Source organism: Microchirus variegatus (assembly GCF_963457635.1).
Source record: "Microchirus variegatus genome assembly, chromosome: 15".
NCBI lineage: Eukaryota > Metazoa > Chordata > Actinopteri > Pleuronectiformes > Soleidae > Microchirus > Microchirus variegatus.
In genome coordinates, this window is record NC_139816.1 from 13,696,965 (window position 1) to 13,719,919 (window position 22,955).

Genomic DNA, 22,955 nt, shown 5'->3' on the forward strand with positions numbered 1-22,955 from the left:
CATTCGCACTATTTAATTCTGCAAAAGAATTCGATCAGTGTCTCAGCATTAAGTACACGCGTGCTACTGATACACCAAAAAGAATCGATTATGCACTCGGGAGAGAGTAAAGCCAAAGCAAACTGATCAGAGAAAAGATTCACTCGCTGGGTGATGTCAGTTCATAGTGCATCAATTCATGACAGGTAGTAAAATATTTAGGTGGATAACATTTCCATCCAATACTACGAGTAAAAATTTGAGATGAGAACCTTGATGATATTCACAAATTATTATTCTAATGAAAATGATCTCCCTGCCCAATATTGACTTTTATATTCTAACATCTCCCCCAGACACACAGGACCTAGAAAACAAAGATAGCCACTGTTTAGAATACAACCTTGTGTCAATGTTAAGCATTAATCCAAAACCTCTACATGGAAAAAAAAAAAAACATAGGATTGTGGTTCAGGAACATTTTACTGTATCTGATGCAAATCTGCATCTTTTTGTGCCCTGTTTTTGTGTCTGTTTAGGGTTATTTGTCAGCACCATTAAGTAAAATTTAAAGAATGTCACTTAGAAATGTACAGTATTATTATTGAAATGTTAACATTTCAGGCTGTTATCTGTTTTAAGTTGATGTAACCAAGTGACAGAAGCAGTTTACACACTCATTTGGACCTGACAAATTCAAGTCTGAAATTCACTTTTTTTCGCTGGTTCTGTCTCTGTCACTCACTCCTGAGGAAAATTTGAGTGCTTTAGCTGCTAAATGCTTCTAAACGTTGACCATTAGTCTGCTGTTTGATGCTGGGTAGCTGCCTACTGCAACTGGAAACGGCCCTGATGAGAGTGGCAGCAGAACAAGCAAGCTGCGGATTGTAAAAAAAAAAAAAAAAAAACAATAAGCTGAAAAATCCTAAAACAAGCTCGGAGAAGCAAACTGAACACTTTAGAGCTTTTTCGACACAGCGATCAACCATAACAATATAACAGGTAACTGGTTTTAATGTGATGGCAGAGCAGGGTATGTCCGATGTTCTTAACCATCTGTTACATCATTCAAAACTATGAGTTATTCCTTAAAGGACTCGTAGTCAAAAACAAAGTGTGGCCGATTAGAGTAACTCTCTGTGACATCTTTTAACGTTATATGTAGTCGTTTGACCCGTAACTACAGCAATTACAGCAAAACAAAATCTTATCACAAGAAGGCTAAATGGTAACCTTAAACAGTTTCTAATGAAAACAAAATTGACATGAAAGAATTCCTGATTGTTAGACTTTTGATTGTGCAAAATCTACATGCTAAAACATAATTACTATTGTTGTTGTCCATGAATTTTCGAATTGACCGTTTCACAAAAAACGCTGAAAAAATAACAAAAGCGCGTGATTATTTCTCGATTAAGATGTCAAATTATAGTTATTTACTTGTATGCCTGAACAGACAAAAATGAGCTTTAATGGTTGAATGTTATGCTTGATTAATATCTGGCCTCTCAGAGAAAGAAGCCCAGTGAGCTGGGCCCAAATGTGGGGTTAAAAAGGTGAATTCAGTTTGTTAGTTGCCAAATAAATAACAATAACATTTTTAGTTGTAAAAAATACATTTGTTAAGCACTGTACATTATGCAGGTCACAGATTTACATAAAAACGAAAAAAGGTACGAGGCAGGTGGCAGGCGCTTTTCCAGTACATGGTGCCAGCGCAACTCGACTCAATTATTTTGCTTTTCCTTTAGCAAAAGTACATGGTACCTGGTACTTTGTTTAGTACCTGCTCTGGCAAGGTCCCAAGTGAGGTGAGCTGATACTATGCGTGATGTCAACAGACTGCCATGTGTCGTCCAGTGTCGTCACTGGAAGAGGTGTGAGCGCGACGTCGGACACAAGAATCAAAACGAACTGTTTGATCTAATAAAAAAGACTTAAAAATCCTGAAAACTTGTGTTAATCTCCAACATTTAGCACGGAAATGTCTAATGTATTTAGCGAAAACACTGCTCAAAGTCTGTGATTGTATCTCAGTTCAGTGACTGTGTCAGACGAAGTCTGTGCTCCAGTCATGCAGGAAGTATCGAGCAAATCTTTTTAATGTACTGATTCTAATGATTCAGTACATTCGAAAACAAGCTACTACTCACTGGTTCAGGGTTTCTCACTCGTGGTCGTGGGGAGCCACTGTCACACACCTGATTCAAATGGTCAGCTCGTCAGTAAGCTCTGCTGAAGCCTGACAATGACCCATTTATTTGTATCAGGTGTGTTGGAGCAGGGAAAACACCTAAAACATGCAGGACAGTGGCTCCCCAGGACCACGAGTGAGAAACCCTGCACTAGTTGCAGCCATGTTGTGATGACTCCGCCCACTTTGAGTGGGTACTTTATTGTAATGGAAAAACCAAAAGCTGCATATGAGAATACATAGCAGTGTGGCACTTTTGTATGACCATCATACTGAAGGGAGAAACTTACCTGAACAGGTAGTCCCTGTCTCTGTGGCGACAACCGAAGAACAACCAGGTCTCGCCAAACGCAGCCTCAGGTTTCTCCTGCCTCTCCTTCTCCCTGAAAGTCAAACAACGGATGTTAGTGGTCAATCAATACTAACAGACGACCGGACCAGATGGGAGAGAGGAAGTCCTTTCTAGCGGCAGAGGTTAAAGAAGAGTAGTGACACCATTAAGCGCCTTTTTTTTTTTGCAACGGCAGAACACCAAGCGCCTCAATTGCCTAATGCATGAAAATGACTGTGCATGCTGCAGCAAGGACATCATTTGTATTATTAAATTTCACCCCAACAAAAGGATAGATCCCATCACTATAAACAGGAACTGAAAATGAAAAAAAAGGGCATGTGTTGTGTGTGTGTGTGTGTGTGTGTGTGTGTGTGTGTGGATTGTTTGAAATGGCGGTTCATGCAAAAGTGACTTCTCTTGTAGCTTTGAGAGTCTGGCAAAGCTCCCAGAATCCTTTGTAGGCAAAGGCAATACAGTGGCACAAAACCGCTCTGAAGACGCTGGTATCTGTGCTGTACACCTGCTGCAAAGGTGACAGCTCTCTCCCAGATAACAGTTGACCCCACAACCTTTCATGATGCCATCAGTCAACTGACATTATAAAGCGCACCACATTATCTGTTTACCGTGTCTTGAAGAGGGGTGACCAAACACGACGGGGGGCCTGAGGGACACTACAGAGAGGCACTGAGACCAGGGCCTTTGTGCTGCACTGCTGGTGCCAAATAATCTAGGGTTCATCTGTTTACAATTCATGAACAGACCGAAACATGCTTTATTTTTCCAAAAAGTTAAAACTTTGATGAAAGTTAAAATTAGGTTTGACTACACTCAATTGGTGCATTGGTAGTGATGTTCTTTAACTTTCCATAACTTAACAATTAAATTTACTCAAATTGGCAAGTACCATCAGCGGCCCATGTTCAGCTTCAAAACAATTCTCCTTAACTCAGATTTAAGTTAACGATACCACTTTTTTTGTGTCCAATACAATACTACTACTACAAACTCGAGTATCTACCAATACCAATATCAGTCCGATACAGTCATGTTAGAACATTTATGAACTATGAAGCTGTTAACAACACATTTGTGCCGAGTCATTTCAAAGGCATAATTCTCCAACTCTGTCACAAAAAATAAATGAACAGCCCAAACATGACTCAACTAACAGGCCGTGGGATAAGCCCCATCGGGGGACAGGGATGCCTTCCAAGAGGGGCAAAATTGTGAAGTGGAACTACCATGTCATGTGGGAACAAAAAAAAAAAAAAAAAGACATTCCATAGTAGCCAAAGCAATAAAAATTCATATTGGCAAGGTGTTCTCAGAAAAGAAAATGATTAAGCATGTGCAAGGACAATATGGAATAGAATGAAAGGAATCCATTTTGTCTGAATTTCCAAATATTTCAAATAAGGGTCAAGGGTTATTTTCCACATTCAAAAGCAGAAACCGTTCTTTGTATAATTAGTCAAACAGATATCCAAGAAGTGTGCTAGTTTTCTTTGGTAACAGTCTTGACCTTTATTACAGTTTATTGTTATTAACTATAAGGGATAACATTTGAATTAAGATGTATTAACCTAAAATAACCCCCCATTATAAGACATTACCATACAAATATGAACACTAGATGAATTGTCAGTTAATAATAATACATTAATAATTAAAATAAGCTCTCTGAGTTTTCAGCTTCTTAAATGTGAATATTTTCTGGTTTCCTTGCTCCATAAAATAACAAAGAAATCATTAAAACTGATTTTTGGTTTGTGGACAAGACGTTTTTAGAATTACATCATTTTGAGGTTTGGGAATTATTGATTTTTTTCAACATTTTCTGACATTTTGAGGACCAAGTGACTCCTCACAGTAGGAAATGAATTGAGAGATTAATCAATTATGACAATAATCATAAGTTGCAGCCTTACAGTAAACACAAAAAACAAGGCTTTGCTCTCCATCAATTAGATGAAAAGTTGACTGACTAATTAAAAGAAAAAAATCTTTAAATAATGCTTTTGAGATGAAAGTAGTTTGAAGTTTGTGTCCATGAATGGGACCTGCTAACAAAGCTCCAAACCCTCAGATCCCATCCATTAGCATCCTGCACAAGATTCTTCTGATCTGCAGACAGCCTCAAGTAAACTCATTTTAGTGCGAGCGTCTCTCTCCTCTTGCCGTCTGCCCTAAAGGAATCAATACCAATATGAAAAACCTGGATTCCATTCTGAGTAGATCACACCGGCGCCTTTCCCTGAATACAAATCACATCACATCACAAACCCACACTAAAACCGCCTGCAACACAGTCCCAGGGGGAAGCCAGCATCTACAGAGCACTCCATTTGGGGTTGAAATCAGAGGCGTTTGCCTCTCAGAGCCATTGAGATAATCAGCAGGAGGGAGAAACTGTGAGAGGAAGCTGAGGTAAAAGACTTGGTAAACATCACAATTATCTCATTTGTTTTATCAGTTTTCGTTGCGGCTCAGTGCAAGTGGTGCTGCGAGGCTCTCATGGCATAAAAATACAACAAACAAAAAAACGACAGCTCAAGATGATTCAAAAATACAAGACAAAGTTGAGCTTGTCAAGTGATGGAGTGACTTGATTGTAATCAGTTGTCTCGTTGGGCTCGAAATTTGTCCACACACAACTTTTAATAAAAGTAATCATAATAAATGCCTATTGGCACACCTAAGTAATAAACTGAGCAAACATTTTTTTTCCCAAAAGAAAAAGTGTGTTTAGAAGGTGCTTAGAAGATAAAGGCCAACAATTCCATTAAAATACAATATTTGTTTAACTGTCTTGGCTCCAAGCTAAAAAGAAAGACACTGAAAATTACATTCTCCATAAAATCCTTCCACGCAAACTACAGAAATCAATACCAGGATACTGGGGGGGCTTATTAAAACCTCCTCGTACCGCCAAGTGAGCTCCTGACCTTCTTTTACTTGTTACCACACTACAAACTCATACAAGATGCTGCTGAAAACAGCCATCGATTAACAGTGGGGGAGGAAAATAGAGAGGTAGAAAGATCAAAGTGTCCCCATGTTGTTTTGTTGCTAATAGGGCCCTTCACAGAGCTCGAGGCAAATGCGGCGTCCTGTTGACAAACTTGTGATTGTTATCTTCTGTAAGAACACAGCGTCATCCGCTGAAGATTTGTATGGAATCACAAGTCGGATTCTGCACAACTGTCCTTCAAAAACGCGCAGCTGACGGGGAACAGGAAGAGAGAGGGAACTGATTTCTCCAGTTTATACTCTTAACAGTACAGAGCCACTTGAAATAAACAGAAAAATATTATTAAAAGTATATAAAAGACTTTATTAAAACCATCTAGTTATAACACACTGAGCTTTTGAGGAGATGTTTTATTAAAGATTAGAGTAGTGCTGGCCAGGTGCTCTACCAGTTTATTCTGAAAACCGGTATTAAATAGTTTTTTATGATTTGAATTTATCAGAAATCGCAAGACCAGTATATAATTAACAGAATGTCGTGGCAACACTGTTCGACAGGGGATCATTTTTACTACTGCGACACCATAACACATGCTGAAGGCTTAGTTGACGAAGTAGTTGTGGTAGTAGGAGCATTTGCTAAGTGGCAAAAAAACTAAAACAGAAGAACACAGTGGAGCAGTGTCTTGTTGTTGGGAAGTTTTTTTGAATTTACAAAGTCTGACGCAGACCATACAACAATTCACTGCAAATGTTGTCAGGCTTACGTTGTTGCTGGAGGCAGCAAAACAAGCAATTTACTTCACCACCCTAGTAGAAAATACGTCTTGGAGTACTAAGAAGTTACATTCACACACCTGCAGCACTCCCTCGCTTGCTCGGCCACTCACTCAAAAAAAGTTGTATGCCATGAAACTTTTGAAAAATACGGTAACATAAACGTACATTATACTGGCCTTTACTTGGTTGGAGTTGTATTATGGAGAAAAAAAAAAGACCTTTCAAACATCTGTCAAGGCCACTGATAAACGTGGACAGAAGTGATAACAAAATACTTAAATGTGTATTGTAAAATGAAAGGATTAAAGTAAGATAGATTCATATCACGGCCTCACACTTGACCAGTGTATCTCTGGCTCAAATTTCATCAATATAAGAGCGCTCTGTCTGCAAGAGATGTGACCAGGTCAGTCCAATCATGTGCGTCCTGATGCTGCAAACCCCTCCCTCTCTCCCTCTCTCCCCAGAAGGCCACGCTTTCTCAGACGCTTTCTCTTCCACCAACGCCGTCCCTTCAGCTGATGCTGATGCAATCACACACCAACGCCACCCGCCACACCAGAATAGACGTTCAGGGGATTTACAGACAATTGGAGTTGACTGGGGCACAACCTCATTTATACAAAGCCGCCCATGAGTCAGACGTGTCACTCTGACTAAAAAGGTTCACTCCGCTTTCTGACAAGTCGCAGTGGCTAAAGGGGGCCTGCTTCAACAAATGGGCTTTGGTCGCATTAATCTTCTAGAAAAGTTATCTTCATGAAATGTTGATTTACCCTTCAATTCAAAACCCTCAGAAAAATTCCACTAAATATCACATTTTTTTCTGAACCCACTCAAGTATTCGCTGCCACGGTTAAACTAACTGTAGAGCGCTATCACACACTGCACTAACGATCGATATCACAACAGCAGCTCATCAGCAATTACAAGCAATGATTTACACCAACAACGTGGCCACTGCCTTCTAAACCTTATGCCATCAAATCAATAACACTCCATGTGATGCCTTGACTCCTCGCTGTTCATATCATATCAAGTCATACGAGTGTATAGTGGAGAGGATCTTTTTTTCTCCTTCACTGCTGAGATGCATCTGAAATAATCACCCGACGTAATCACAGAGCTTGCCGCGAGATTAATTTTGTCTTATAAGACGTGTATAACGTGGGGTTTATAGGCGACTCTGAGCAAGTCCTTTTTTAATTGCTTTTTGCTGATTACATGGAAATATCCTAAGATGGTGTGCAGTCCACACAAATCACCTGAACATTATAAATATTCATTATTGCGGTGTAAGAAATTAAGATGGAATTATCTGTGGGAGTGTGATGTTCAGGAGGCCTAAAACACGGATTATGAGGCCACCGTGACATTGATCTTGCCCCCAAATTCTAAGCAGTAAAAATATTTCTGCATTATTTCTAAAAACAACAACTGTTGCATTAGCCAAAGTGTTTACGACACTTTTTGAATCCATGGAAATATGCATGTTTTCCTATGAAAAATATTTGTCAAAAATATAAGTCAGTGTGTGTTTTTGTAATTTTATTGTGTGTATTTGTCATTAATGGATCACAAATGCACAGTGAAACCAAACGAGATAAGAATGTCACGGTGCTTCCCAAAAAAACTAGGTTATTTTATCTTGCGGCAGAATTCACATACTGTGCGTTTAATCCGTGTGAGTCTGAGTGAATGTGTGAGCGAAAAGTTAAAGGATTCCCACATAGTTTTCCTGAGATATCACATTGGCAGTGACCAAGACCTTTACCTTCCAAGATCAGATTAGTTCATCCATGAGTCCAAATTAATGGGACAGACAGACGTCAACCAAAAAAAAAAGTCACGTTATGGTGTGAGTTAGCAAAATAAATACACTGTTTAATTTGCAAATACCTTTGCTGGAGGAAACCAACGAAGGGGGCCACCCCTGTACCTGGTCCAACCATGATGAAGGGCACTGACAAATCAGAGGGAGGCCTGAAGGAGCAATTGCGTCTCAGACTCACATGGATCTAGGGGTCAGAGGCCATTAGAGAGCATATAAATAATGAGAGTAATTAACAACAATGCTGAGGAATCACATTGGACCAAGCAATCTATTAATTGATCTACTTATACATTTCAAGACATACTAATGAGAAAACTTGTGAGCTCCAAATGGAACCCGTAGAGACTCCGGTGGAGGAGCGGATTTACATGCTTTAATTTAAATTATATATTTTTTAATCAACCACACTGAAGTGGCCTAAAGCTTTTTCTGTTTTAGCATCTCATACATTAAAATTGTGTTTCCAGACGAGACAAAACATGCAATTGGCTAAGAATTGCCCTGATTAACAAAGGCCGCATGATTTTGTGTTATTCTCTTTTATTCTATAACTTTTTGGATTGTCACCGTTGAAGGAGAACGGGCCGTCCACCTCGAGAGTTTTTTTCTATTTCGAATAATAAATGTTAGGTGTACAAAGGTATGTACTTTTCTTTCCTCATGTGAGTGGGAGGGTACAACCGTAAGAGCAGCTGTGAACTCTTGTACTTGCAGATTTAAACACTTAGAAATATGTAAGTCAACCACAAGCTCACGAATTTGCACATTCTGTGTTCCAGTGTTCTCATTACCGTAGGCAGAGCCAGGCTGTCAGAGCGTTCAGCCTTCCCAGGGAAAACCAGGCCACGATTGATGAGGTCAAACAGCCAACCGGTACACAAGCCTCGTTTCCCAGCAGGCCTCCCATAGCATGCTGGGAACTCTACCACGTTGAAGACAAAATGCAGCTTTCCTGGGTGCTTAAGACAGGAGCTACAGAGAGGGAAACACACGGAGTTTGAGATGGAGGAGGACATCAGTGATATAACAATGTGTGTGTGTGATAGAGTGAGAGAGAGAGGGAGAGAGACACACGCACAAATGGTGACAAGCAGGAAGATTCACAGAGATGAAGTGTGAAATTGAGTAAAATACAGAGAAGCAGAGGGAGAGCAGATGGGTACAGAGAGGCACGAGCGTTACGAGGAGCGGTAAATTTTCCAGACAAGAAAACAATGCTACAAATTATTCAGACAAAGATCACGTCAATAAAAATTCCCGATCTCAACGGCTGAACAAAGTAGTGAGGATGCACACAGTCGTGCGAATGAATTGCAATCACAAATAGGCGCATGACCTTGATGTTTTCTAAATTAAAATCAGATGAGCGGATTTTTCTCACTTTCTGTGAGGCTTTTGTTGATCCGGTAGCCATCAAAATCTTTTTTTTAATAAAAGGTGCACGTTCTTACCCAAATTTTGATTTACTAAATGTTTTTCCACTCTAAAGGTGAAGCACCACACATACTATCATTTTTAAAAGGATTTTTTTCTTTCAAGCATTCATTTTTCCTTTTAACAAACTAGTTCAACTTTCATCTATCGCAATCATGTGTCTGTTGAACTTCAAGTAAATTTAATCAAGCGTAGTGAGTAGCTTTCTATTATATAAACTATTTTTTTCCTTATTTCTGTGTATGTGAAAAACAGCTCAGTTATCATGGACTCTGAAAGCATGTGACTCCAGTTGGTCAGATACAGATACAGTGTGGTCTACCTTCTGTAGCTGGCAGCCTATTATACTGTATAGCACAATAAATTATTTTCCTTCCTTCTACAAATATGTGGACTCATTTGTTTCCGCAAGGATAAAGGGTTACCTTGGTTGCAATACCTCATCTACAAAAGAATCACTTTTATCTTCATTCTACTACTGCTGATTACTACGGAGAAAAAATATTTCCTTTCCGTCCGTCCTGCTTCGATAAAACTTTCTCTCCCTCTTCCACCGTCTCCACCGTTGGCTGAAGCTTTCTCTTGCTCACTCATCTTTCACTCTGCAGTTCCTGCGGGCCACTGGAGACCTCTATTGACCACAGCATCAATAATGTAGGCCTCTAATGTTTCTGCACCATCTGATAAACTACAGCCACCATCTCTCCTGTTCGTTCTCCAAAACCCTGCGCACAAACACACACACACACACACACACAAAGGCAGCTAAGTGAGGGACTAATGAGAGGAGAGGAGAAGTTTTGACATTTCGTTGGATGATGCTGTTCCACATGAGCTTTAAAGCAAATTTAATGGCCACTAGCTTAACAGGAAGAGCAAATCAATGACTGACTAAGTGAGGGGGGGGGGGGAGAGAACGAACACATGGGTCTATTTAAACTAAGCTCAACTAGCTAAAGGCAATACAATATTTACAATCCATTCATTCAAACTCCCTCATCACTGTGCTTATTCAGGAATAAACAGCTATATGTATATAGTATTATATAGTATAACAAAGCAAAACGATTGGATATGGACAAGGTGTAACAGATGGAATCCATGTCAATTACATTTACTTATTTGGCGTACGCTTTTATCCCAAACAACGTACAATAGAGGGACAACACCAAAGCTTCTGCACAATAGGAGACAGTGAAATACACAGAGTGAGGGTCAGAGATCAGGTAAAGAAGTGCAACCAAGCTACACAGTTAAGTGTTAGAGGTGTTAGGACAAGATGTGTTCTCAGCGGTAAAGAGTTTTTTTCAAGGTCCTTCAAGATACAGAGAGTCTGTCTTGGTGTGATCACGTTTGAATACATGACAAAGGTTGGACAGTCAAATATACACACATTTTAATTAGGCATTTTTTTCAATAATCTAAAACATTAAAATGCCAAACAATAAAGATTTTTGGGGTTGTTGGGAGTTTGGAACAAAAAACCTCTCAAATGTCAGATAATGTGAAATCCTAATCCACAGCTGTGAAGGGGCTGGCAAAATCCAGTGTAGAGCCGTGCAATGTCTGAGCTGCCAATATTGTGGGATCAATATAAATTTTATCATGCACACTCCTGACTCCTCTCGTCAAGTAATAAACAATTTGGAGGAGCAAAATATGTCCCATAACAAAAACAAGTACGATGCAAACAGTGCATGATATGTGGCATGTACTGTAATGTCGCATCTTTAACAAGAACTGAGTGACATCAATAAAAAAAAAATATTCTCATTAGTACAGTCGTATTCTGAAGAAGACGAATAAGTATGATAAATGAGTGGGACGTTTATTTTTCCCCATTAAAGCTGCCGTCAGTGAAGTCGTGAGCATTTTACTGACTGCAGCTTTAGGTAGCCGTGACTTAGTTACACGACTATTACATATGGTAAAATAACTTTTTTTAATAAATAGTGAAATGTAGTTTTTGAGTATAAAAGATAACAGAGTTTTCAATCTATTTACATATCCAAACACCATTTAGAATCACTAGATTAAAGGTCAGATTTATAGATTATTTAAGTCCAGAATGACGCCTTTGGTTTAAATAATGTAGACTTCTTGTGCAGCTTGGAAGCCCCAGTAGAAACCAGGGAGATTTCAGGCTTCGTGTAAAAGAATAATACAGATGCAGTCTTGTGATTCCAAACACATGACGTTGTAATAACACAGTTTTATTGTATGTGGTACAAAATGTAACCTCCACACGTATTCTCCTGTCACCTTACCTGGCTGCTGAATAAGGCCTGGGCTGCAGTTTCGGCAAATGCTCTGAAAGGCAAGCACAACTGTCAATTATCCTGCTGTCTCGCTAAGATTTTGTTACACAGACATCTGTCAAATACAGGAGACATAACAAGGGAAAGTCATCTCCGTCCGTTGAGACGTCCTACCTACCAATCTATCCTCCCACCCAGGTTACACTTGTTTCTAGGACACACTTCTATATTTATGAAATTACAAACTCAGGGTTATGGAATCCCAAGTGTCCAGATGTGGAGCCACTATAGGAAACAGATTGCTTACGCAGACCTTATTTCAATGCCAGCCATGAAGGTGCCCTCTTTTGGGTAATGTGCATTGTGTATTGCATCTTTGAGGGGACATCAAGAGAAATGACACACATTTACAACAGTCCGAGAAAACTTCTGACGCTGTAGCAACAGGATGCGCAATTTGCAAGGCTGTGACCTCCATATACGATTAGATTTGATTGAAAGTCGCGATGCAATCCCCTTACATTTTATTTGTATTTTCATGATCGATGAACCTGGGAAAGTAAGGCCGCGCCATATGTGCCAGCTGAGGCCTAACAATAACACATCACATTTTTCTGCTAAATTGCTTGGAAAGACAAAACCAGCTGGACTGAATCTACTCTCTCCTCTATTTCTGGATTTCTCTGACATGTTAACAGCTTAGGGTGTGAGTGAGGCAGCTCCACACTTTGACATCCATTTTATCTTTGTCTCTTAGAGTTGAGATTTTTTTTTTTCTCCAAAAAACGAATGCATGAAACACTTGGAAGTAATTCTGAAAGAAGACTTTTGAACCGAAAATATAAGCTCTGCAAAAACAACCAATTTTTTCATGAAAACACCACATTTTGAGAGGTCATGAGTGGTGTAACGGTCACTGTGTAGCTTTACTTTGTTTAGATTTAGCCTTGAAGCACTGCTATTTTGGTGTAAAAACCTTTATATTTTGCAAATAAACATATGGCATCTGGAAGGCAATACAGAAGGATATCTGTTTGTTAGTGGTGCTTATCTTTTGGTTCTGTGAATGTATTACCAGAGGATTACACCTTGATATTTTTGATTAAGGCCATAATAAAAAAAAAAAAAAGAATCTAGTGAAGCGCTTGCAGGAGTTTGGTGAGCTATAGGTGTAATCACAAATAAACAACAGAGTGCAATGCTCCCCTGCTCTGCCTGCTGTTATTTGAAAGGTGTATTTAAACTCAAATGTCCTCACATGGCACTGACTTGCATCGTAGATCCCATTACCTCTGTCCTGCTAAGACTAACTGACCATGAGACACTGGCTGTTTATTATGGCTTCCAACCTTATCAGAGGGTCAATGCTATCCTACAAATAGAGTGCTGTTTATGGTAAATGATGTTCGAGTATGACCTGTATAAGGAAGCATTGGCATTAAACTACATGGAGACCTATAGCTCTAACATTTAAGAATAAACACACTAAAGTCTGTGATCGATTTGGATTTACTTGCCGATTTCTTTCCCGTATGTGACAAAGAAAGGTGTAATCTCATGTTCAAGAGGCTGCCACCAGAAACGATCCTATATAATATATATAACATATATAATATGAATATAACAATGCATTGATAATGGAGTTAATTCTGTCAAGAAAACCAAGCATAATAACAGTCCAACTTCAGCTATTTTGAAAAGCTCAAGTTCAAGAGCTCATAAATGGTGAAGAAGAAAAAAAGATGATGAAATGAAGGGCAGGACAATTTTACTTGAAGAGCTAAGATTACAGACTGGCCCTGCTTTGATTTAATCAATATACATGTTCCGATGCAATGTAAGATATTTCTTAAATAATTCATAAAAAAACAAGACTTAGCTGCAGGAGAACGGATAAAAGAGTAATTCATATTTTCCACATTTCTAAAAGGGGCAGTAAGTGAACCGCCCTGTTGCTGTCAGGATAAATATTTTTGCTTCATCAAGTGAATAATCATTAATCATGATCTTCTGCAATCCTTCATTGAAAACATAAATCTCTCGAGGAGAAGACCGTGTCACACACTTAAAAACTAAATCCTCTGCAGCCTCACGGTGCTCCAGTTACTGCTTTTCAATCACACGTACAGTACGCGGCATGTTTGAAGCACAAGACAATCAATCCATCATCTCACATCAGAGCGCCATCATGATACTGCTGCGAGATACAAAGGATATATCACTTTTAAAACCCTTTGAGTTCCAAGATGTATTTTGTTGCAGAGAGTGGCTCGAGGATACACTTTAAAACATGTATTTAAAAAAAAAAAAAAAAAGTTTTCTGTTCCAAACAAACACAGTCCCAGGGTCCCTGCTATGTTTTTCAGAAATGATCATTTTCGCGGGTATCATCGATCATGCTGCTCAGCAGTGTAATCTATTCCATCTCAAAAGTCTCTGTGTCAGAATTTATAAGCGGAGGTACAATTTTTGTGGGGGAAAAATTAGATAGAAGTGTGGTTGTATGTCTTGATATGATATATGGAATGTTTCTTTGGCTGCAGACGGAATTAAAGAGGTTGTTAGTTAGCTTTAAAGTATTAGGAGAAATTCTCAATGGGATGTTTTTCTCTTTAATTTTTTTTATCATTGCCTAGAAATGCTAATTTGAGGTTACTACAAAAAAAACATTTGAATGTTTTCCAAGGTATGCTTTAAATCGTAAATTAATAAAAACGGTAATTTATTTACAGGGTTTATGCAGGAATCCTGAAGTTAATTTCAATAGCTTTTTAAGACCTTTCCAAGACCTTCGCTAAATATTTTAAGACCTAATCGCCACTTCAAGCTGTAATCAGCAACACATATTTTAAGCAATTAAGTCTATAGAGCACAACCATACAAAGGAACTCATAAGCTGGAAAGGAATAAATTAAACAAAGGCAAGGTTTATGAAAATAAAATACAAGTAACACTTTGACTCACGCATTCACGATTTTGGAGTTTATTTTGTGCGATTTTCAGATATTATTTCACGTCAGGAGGAGTGCGTTCGCTGTCGCAAGATGCCGATCTTGCAGGGCGAGCATGCCTGTGCATCGTTGTTTTTAACAAACGTGGTGGAGGAAAATAAATACATTCATTCATACTTTTCGCAGTCAAACTCTATGGACATAATGTAATACATCATGAAATCGCAATTAAGACTTTAATATTTTTTAAGGGCCTTAATTTCCCCAAAATGTATTTATCAATTTTGAATACTTTTTAAGACACCTGACTTAAAATGTCATGCTTCTCCAAAGGAACAAAGCATTTCTTTTTTTACTTTAGTTAAGTTTGCTTTCTTCCACAGGTCACAATCAAAGTAAAACAAAAACAAAAAAAACTGCACACTGGTACAATTTTATTTGAGCCTGTGATGAAGTAAAAAAGATCCTTGTGGACAGTACTCCCGTTCCCTGGGGCTATGACCTCAAACTTTTCATCTGACACACAATATGAAACAATGGACCACATACCAAGAGCCAAGAGAGCTGACTGTGAGAAGGAGGCATCTTTCTCAAGATTTACCCAATTTTTACTGATAGATCCTGCCTGCACTTGGCCCATGGCATTTGAATTTGGACATATCTCTCCTCGTTATTTATAGTTGGTGTATTACAGCATATTCTGCACTGTGATCAGCCAACACCTTCCCTTTGGTCAGGGTAATGAACCGAGAACAGAGCAAAAATATACTTTAAGAGTGACACACTGGGTCAGAGTTGACCATTAACCTATAACCCAAGGTGACTCGGTGCACTCGTGTCCTTGCAAAGTGCAATAGCTCAACAGAAAAAAAGCCCCAAATAACAGCTGTTGCCCCAAAGGGCCTCCAGCTCGACATTTTTCACTAGGGCACGATCAGCCCGATTGCCAATTTCTGCATCGTTCACCACGGAAAAAAGGTGCTGTGGTTGGCAGGAAGGCCGAAAATAACTGACTTTGGGGCAGGCCAAGAGCTGTGACACAGCTGTTTTAGAGGACAACACAACTTGTATGTAAAGCGGAAGCCAAATCATTTCACTGTCTGATAAGTTTCAGTCAAAACCTATTACATTAGCAGTGAATGACCAGCCAGCAATGTGAATGAGCTGAGAAAAAAAGGGCAGTTTTGCAACAGCTGGCTCAGAGCGAGGTAGATAATCAAACTACTAAACTACTAAATGCTACAACAGTGTCGTCAAAATCACAGCAAAAGATACTGGACAAGATGGACAAAAAAATTATCCACTCACAAACTCAGCCTGAAGACTGTGGAAACCAAGCTCTATTTACTGAAGCTGCAGTGACCCCTACTGGTTGAAAATTATTAACAAAACAGACTAACTGAAAACCAATATAAAAGGCAAATATAACCTGAGGTGTTTTGAAAGATAAATAACTTTTGATGAAATAAATTACTCCAGTGATATTTTGTACAATTAAAATCCCACTCACATGTCAATCACTTTAAATCCCCCTTTGTTTAAGACAATAAAAAAGACTGATTTTAATTAAATGTGAATCTATTATGACCACCATGAATAAAACAAAATGAAAATCATCTTTAAAATATGCCGGGGTATTGGACTGACTCATTAGTTAGTGAGTGTGTGTTGTGACTTGAAAATAAAACAGTGAGACAAACTTAATGTTTGATAAGGTTTTGCAGCTTGTTAAATAAACATTTAGCAGAAAGTAAATGTTCAGGGGAAGGATTGATACAATACTCAGTATCACTTCGATAATGGTCAAAATTACTGGGAATTTTTTTTTTTTTTTATCCTAAATTCCACATAGTTACTTCACTGGGCACAGCCTAAAGCTATGATGAAAAGGCAGCAACAACATTTTAACTGGCTTAGGGTTATCATTTTGTGAACTGGGTGTTTCTTCTTTAAGGGAGCAGAAAATCTGTTTTAGAAAACAATGTTTGATGAATGGCGCGAATGTGTAATTGACAGCTTATGTCAAATAACTGAATTGCACTGGTATCTGTGATACGCAATGATTATTTTCTCACATAAATATGGACCTGATGACAGACAGAGTGAGATAGCAGTGATTCTGACCTATGAGGAGGCTGAGAGGAGGCGAGCAGGACGTGAAGACAGTGAGAAGCTCCAAAACGCTGAGGCTCAGGTCTCTCACATGCAGGTTGTAATCTGTGGCACCTTGTTTACTGCAGAGCTCCTGCAGTCTCCTCCTCTGCACACTGTCCCCAGTATGCTCCGCCAGCGCTCGTAGAAATGCCTGACAGAGAGAGAAATTGTATGTGAAGTTGCTTATTCAGGTACCCATTCACTACTGTAAAAAAAAAAAAAAAAAAATAGCCAGGTTATACATTTTCTGCAGGAAAAAACTTAAGTGCCACACTGTGCACAGGCAACATAAAAGGTGAAATTTTGAAAGTTTTCTAAGTAAATGAAAAGGTAGACCTTGGCATTAACTCGCTTCGAGAATGTAGACAATTTAATATGCACTTTCTGCCCCCGTAAAACTGTCACTTAGCTTTTAAATGCTTTTCAATCAACAGAGAAATTAATGGAGGGAAGAAGGAATTCATTTAATCCTTTGGCAAATTCATCAAAAACAATTAATATGCTAAATCTACAGAAGACATTCTGCACTTTTAATTGATCATTGTTTATCATTCTTTTTATATGGGCAGATAATTCAAATACAAGATTACAGTCTTTGTGCAGAAATATCAAACTGGAGCCGCTGCTAAACATTCAGAGTAATTCAACTTTGTTCTGCAGCCATTAATCAATCGGAGCGGGTAATAAGAACCTCTAAATATTTGTCATGCCAAGTGTTCTGGAGAATTTCAGTGATTCATTTTGGGTTAGGAGTGCACATATGCAGAGATTAGTAGCTCATTCTTGGAGCTTGTACTGGAAGAATTATTACCCGCATCTTCCAATTTATCCGGTGCTGCCAGCATTTTACCAGGATTTGACTAGTGCCAAACTACTGTGACTGTAAATGTCAGAGTCTCGAGAAAGGAACCAGTAAAATATTCTAGCATTCGTCTCAGCTGAAATGGTGAGTCAGTCAATTACGTCTACATGTGTATGATGCCACTGCACATACAGTATTATTGGGAGTTGTACTTACTAAGAGGCAGATGTTATTATCTTCCACTCTCCTAAAAAAATCATGAGTAAGGCTTATAAAAATAATAGGTGTTGTAAACGCTTTGGTAAAACAGATTAACTGCTCTGACTACAGAGACGGGCATTGTAAAATAAAACCCTTATACTGCCTTGCAAGTCTGTAGACAACACTGTGACCTGAAGCAATCAATTTCTGTGCAGCGACTTAATAACACAGGAGAAAAAGGACCAAGAGTAAGTCTTATAAACACAAGAGACCAAGACTGATACTAGCCATAATTCAGACTGATGCCGAAATGCTGAAAAGGTACCGATATTTCATTATGTCCTAAACCAGGGTTTCTCACTCCTGGTCCTGGGGAGCCACTGTCTGCATGTTTTAGGTGTGTCCCTGCTCAAATAAAGGGGTCGATATCAGGCTTCAACAGAGCTTCCTGACGAGCTGACCATTTGAAGCAGGTGTGTTTGAGCAGGGAAACATCTAAAACATGCAGGACCAGGAGTGAGAAACCCTGAACTAAACACTGCTGCATACATATGTTATGATAATTATTACAGAGTTCCTACACATTTTCCATTTCAAAATTCCATACTTTTCCAGACAAGTATCCAGACTTCTCTGAGGATTTTTCAGATTTTTCATTAAACACCTGAATACCAATTGTTAGATGCTTATTATGTAAATAAATGGTTTTAAAATCCTTCACTCATTTTTCATGAAGCCAGCCCTCGGAAAACTTGCATCGACCCATGACACTGTCGCTGCCAACAATAGGTGGCCGGCTCGACGACATGTATGGAAAATAATAAATAAATGAGAATCGCCGTCAGTAACAGTAACCATGGTAACTCGACACCATTCTACCGCCAGCTTGATTAGTTTTTAGTTAAATGAGCACCTGGATTGCTACCATATGTTGACACACTGTTCGCAAAAGCCAATGAACTACAGATGCAGCTACTGGTTGAAGGAAATAAAGTTATGTTATAAAATAATAAGTGTTTTTGTTAAATAATGAATTCAACTTTGGGGGAAAAAATCAGGCTGAGAACTCGATGCTGAACAAAAATACATTTCCAAGACTGAAATTAGAGGACAAGGAGTAAGGGAAGTGTTAAAAATCCAAGTGGCCATGTTTTATGCCTTCGAAGTCTTTTAATCTAAACTTCTAAACTACGACAACCAGGCAAGTTTAATTATTATTTCAGCCTTGGGTCAAGATTAAGTCAATTCATCAAGTCCATCTGAGCTTATTAAACCAAACTGTGGACCCATGCAAATTTTTCTGCTCCAGATCTTGTCCTGATATATTATTTCAGTACTAACAGGTGCACCTGAGGACGAAAAGTAATATACTGGTTTCTCAGCTTTTGACAATACAAATAAAAGCAGTGAGCTCTTAGCTTAAAAAAAACACACTTAAGATGAAAGGCAAGGAAATATACATACTAAAAAGACACACAAAAAGAACAGGTAGAATGCAAAATTAGCTGGGCTGATGCAATTTATATGCAAGTCAGTAGTTGCGGAGCAATGTGTGAACATAATATACACTACCTTCTTAGGAACGCTTCTGATCTCTAGACACCATGTGAATAAATACAGCAATGAAATGTTCTGAGGGATGTAGGATGGCACCTGAGCACCTGCAGCCAGGGAGCAGAGGATATGAGAAAATTAACATGATGTCGGTAAATAAGGTTTTTCTTCACTACAAGCATTAGTCTGAAGTGCGCCGTCATCACATAAGGGATGACATGTACCTCTTTTCTTATTCTCCTTTTTTAGAGACACGTGGACACGGTGGTTCCTTTTGTCCTGAAGACCCAGTCTGTGGAGCATCTCCTCCACCTCTGTGGTTCTGTTTGGACAGAACACATCGAACGAATCCCCGGGCTCATAAACCATCTCCGGGTGAGCCTTAAGATAAAGGAGAAGCATATTGAATTTAAACTGCAACCAAAATCTATCTAACTCCATGCTTCCATACTGCAGGTTTAGAAATCTATCTATCAAAACCTACAGAGATGTCCAACTCTAAGAGGATGGCCGTCTTGACTGAATCGTCTCTGGTCAGTTGAACTGCCCTGTGTATAGGGGCCTCATTAAGACCTTCATTGTTTAACCGTCCAATATTCTGTAAAGAAATATAGAAATTGTGAGATGACAGGTACTGTACGGTACAAATACTGGTTTTATGAGCAACATCATTCACCTGTTCTATAGTGTCTACATCCTGAAGTGAGACATCCAAGTAGGGAGGAGGAAGAGCAGGAACATTAAGAGAAGACTCTGACAGCGGGGGCAGAGAGCGTGAAAGTGAGGCTGCCTGGGGATCTCCAGCATACTCCGTCTGTGTGTCCAGTGCTGATATAGAAGCATTGGCAGTGGCAATAGTCTGGGGCACCGACACAGGGATTCCTGCAGTAGGATCACAGCTGAGATCTGAAACAGCAGTTTGTGTGGCAGAGGCAGGAGACGAATCGGCAGTTGCATATTTGGATTTGGTGTCAGCAGATGCTTCGACTATACGGCAGTCCTGTTGGTCACTAAGGCTTAGGAGGTTAAGTTGGACATCTGGTGTGTATGAATCAGGCGTTGCCTTTGATGAACTCCCAGCATCCCCTTTCAACAGAGCAATTCTGTCAGAGGCCATTTTTGATAAGGCTTCTTTGATAGCTTTCCACACTCCTTCAAGCCAGGGGTCCACAACCACCTCGAGCCTGAGGAGAGAGACGAGTCCATAAGGTGATGAAATAACAGTAATGAAATAACAGTAATAAAATATAAAGAAGAGACATACATTCTATTTCATATGGGCTAAATGTGTGGGCAGGTTAAAGCAGCTGTAAAGGTCGCCATAGAACTTACCCTACACCATCATCTGCATAGCCTGTCGTATAGAACTGTTCGGCTCCAAGTTCCTGAAGACGACGTTCAATTGTCTTCCCGCAGTTGCAGAAATCTGCATAGTTTGTGTCTCCTAAAGCTACAGCAGGCAGATAAAGATGATCAGAAGGTATACAAAGCACACAGATCTGCATTGCAATGGTTTACACTGAGGATATCAAAGTGCACATATTTACATGTGGTCTGCAAAAAGTGCAGACACTCGTATAGTGCATTACATTTACCTAAAAGTGCATAGCAAAGGTGTTTATAGTGGTCAGTGGAGAGGGTCTTCTTCTTGATGTGCTTTACAAATTGGAGGGCATTGTCTGGTGGTTCTCCATCTCCAGTAGTTGACACAATAAAGACCACAGGAGCATTCTCTTTCTCCAAATTGAACTGGAACCAGTAATATGATAAAAGCGATCATTGGTGTGTTTTCCACAGACCATATGAAAACATATCAGATTAATATCCTCAAAAATCGAAAAGAAGAAAGAAAATTATAATTGGTGTAAACTTTGCTTCAAAAAAAAAGTGTTCTTGTGTACAAAAAACTACCTTCTCTGTCTGGTTCAAGCAGCTCAGTTCTGCTACCAGCCCTTGATCCTGAGCCTCCTCCGCTATCCCCTCTGCAATAGACTGGGCTTGGCCCTTCTGAGAGCCGTATAGAACCAGGAACCGGGGGTGCACTTCACAGGGCATCCTGGAACATTCAGGTAAACTACATTAATGTATTCCTGAATTATTCACCACATATAGTAGAAGAAAACATGTATTTAAATGCCTTTAATAATGGCTTAATTTTGTTCAATATCTCAGTAAACTGAGCATGCACAACACCAGAACCCTGAGACTGAGGGTTATTCGACCGACTGATCGAGTAATGTGGGCCTTTACATTTTTAGAAAGAAAAAAAAGTTTTTTATGCATTATTTATTTATTATTGGCAATAATTGACTACATTGAAAATGTTACCTGGTACTCCAGATGAGGAGGATATATGCGAGAACTCGTTTCTTTCAAGTTAGGTAAATAAGGTGGATTTTACCCTAATCATACTTAATATATTAATTCACTAAGTCAAGTCTATTCAACTTTATTTCTATAGCACATTAAAAAACAAAGTGACCAAAGTGCTTAACCAGGGGAAGGGTTGGAAACAACAAAATTGTGAAAAAACAACTCTCTTTTTATCATTGTAAATCATGATAAAAAGTCAAATAAAATGTAAATAATGTAGAATATGTATAATATATAATACAATATCAAAATAGTAAAGTGGTACTGTACATTCAATAATGTAGAAGTTATCAACCCAAAGACCCAAAAGCATAATTAGACAGGTGAGGTGACATTTGAAAGACATAAAAGACAAATAATGTAACAAACTCGTCATAAACTGCTATCAACAATTATATAGTGATTAGAGCAGCTGTGTTTTCCCTTTATCTCTGCTTACCTACGTGTCTCAGTATGTGTCAGGTTAAAAACAGACTGCCACAAAACAACCTTCTTAACAGTATGACACACAGCAGTCCTGAACACCACCATTCAGTGTCCGGACGTTGCGTCGGGTTTGACACTTGACAGGCATTCGGCTGACGGCACATGGAGGAGAAATAGTTATTATTCGCATCTAACTTTAAAGCAGCCACTTGACGAAGACATGAGAGTTGTTGACGTTTAGCCTCTGCTTGCAACCATTTCTTTTTAAGCAAACGTGGTCTGTGAACGTGTAACGCGCGTTGTCGTTTTCTGCAGAAACACCGAGCTCACACCCAAACTACATAAAACAATTACATACCATAGAATGTAAGTGAATACAGTAAGAGTTTAAGTATTTTGTACCTTTTGTTGAGAGAATTCAGTCCAGTATGCACTCTCCCATAGAATTGTAACAACAGTGGATTTCACGCGAGATCACAGTAGAAGTACGATCGACCGTAATCGGAAGAAACCATTTCATTTAAGATTTTTTTAAATCTCAAACATTTGACTATGATGTGTGGAAATATTTAAATTATAATTATGCAGCATCACATTGTGTCTTAACCAACTGCTTTTGTTGTCATTCTTGACAAGAGTTTGTTAATACGAGTGACTTTAAAACACGCTTAACAATACTTGGTTCCGCCCTCCCCGCCCGTGGATCCT

At 39.0% G+C, this 22,955-nt stretch overlaps 1 protein-coding gene across 1 annotated transcript in view; it reads right to left on the reverse strand.

The window, feature by feature from the left end:
- mtrr (5-methyltetrahydrofolate-homocysteine methyltransferase reductase) overlaps window positions 1-22,701 on the reverse strand; it is a 29,200-nt gene extending 6,499 nt beyond the window's left edge. The window contains exons 1-13 of the mRNA XM_083901994.1: window positions 22,650-22,701; window positions 21,360-21,504; window positions 21,044-21,197; window positions 20,781-20,898; window positions 20,125-20,632; window positions 19,933-20,046; window positions 19,673-19,829; window positions 19,467-19,555; window positions 16,862-17,042; window positions 11,796-11,838; window positions 8,886-9,066; window positions 8,160-8,278; window positions 2,464-2,556 (exon numbers count right to left, since the gene is read on the reverse strand). Of these exons, the coding sequence (XP_083758120.1) occupies window positions 2,464-2,556; window positions 8,160-8,278; window positions 8,886-9,066; window positions 11,796-11,838; window positions 16,862-17,042; window positions 19,467-19,555; window positions 19,673-19,829; window positions 19,933-20,046; window positions 20,125-20,632; window positions 20,781-20,898; window positions 21,044-21,197; window positions 21,360-21,503 (1,901 nt within the window). The 5' untranslated portion in view covers window position 21,504; window positions 22,650-22,701. The remainder of the gene's footprint in view (window positions 1-2,463; window positions 2,557-8,159; window positions 8,279-8,885; window positions 9,067-11,795; window positions 11,839-16,861; window positions 17,043-19,466; window positions 19,556-19,672; window positions 19,830-19,932; window positions 20,047-20,124; window positions 20,633-20,780; window positions 20,899-21,043; window positions 21,198-21,359; window positions 21,505-22,649) is intronic.
- Window positions 22,702-22,955: the final 254 nt, after the last annotated feature.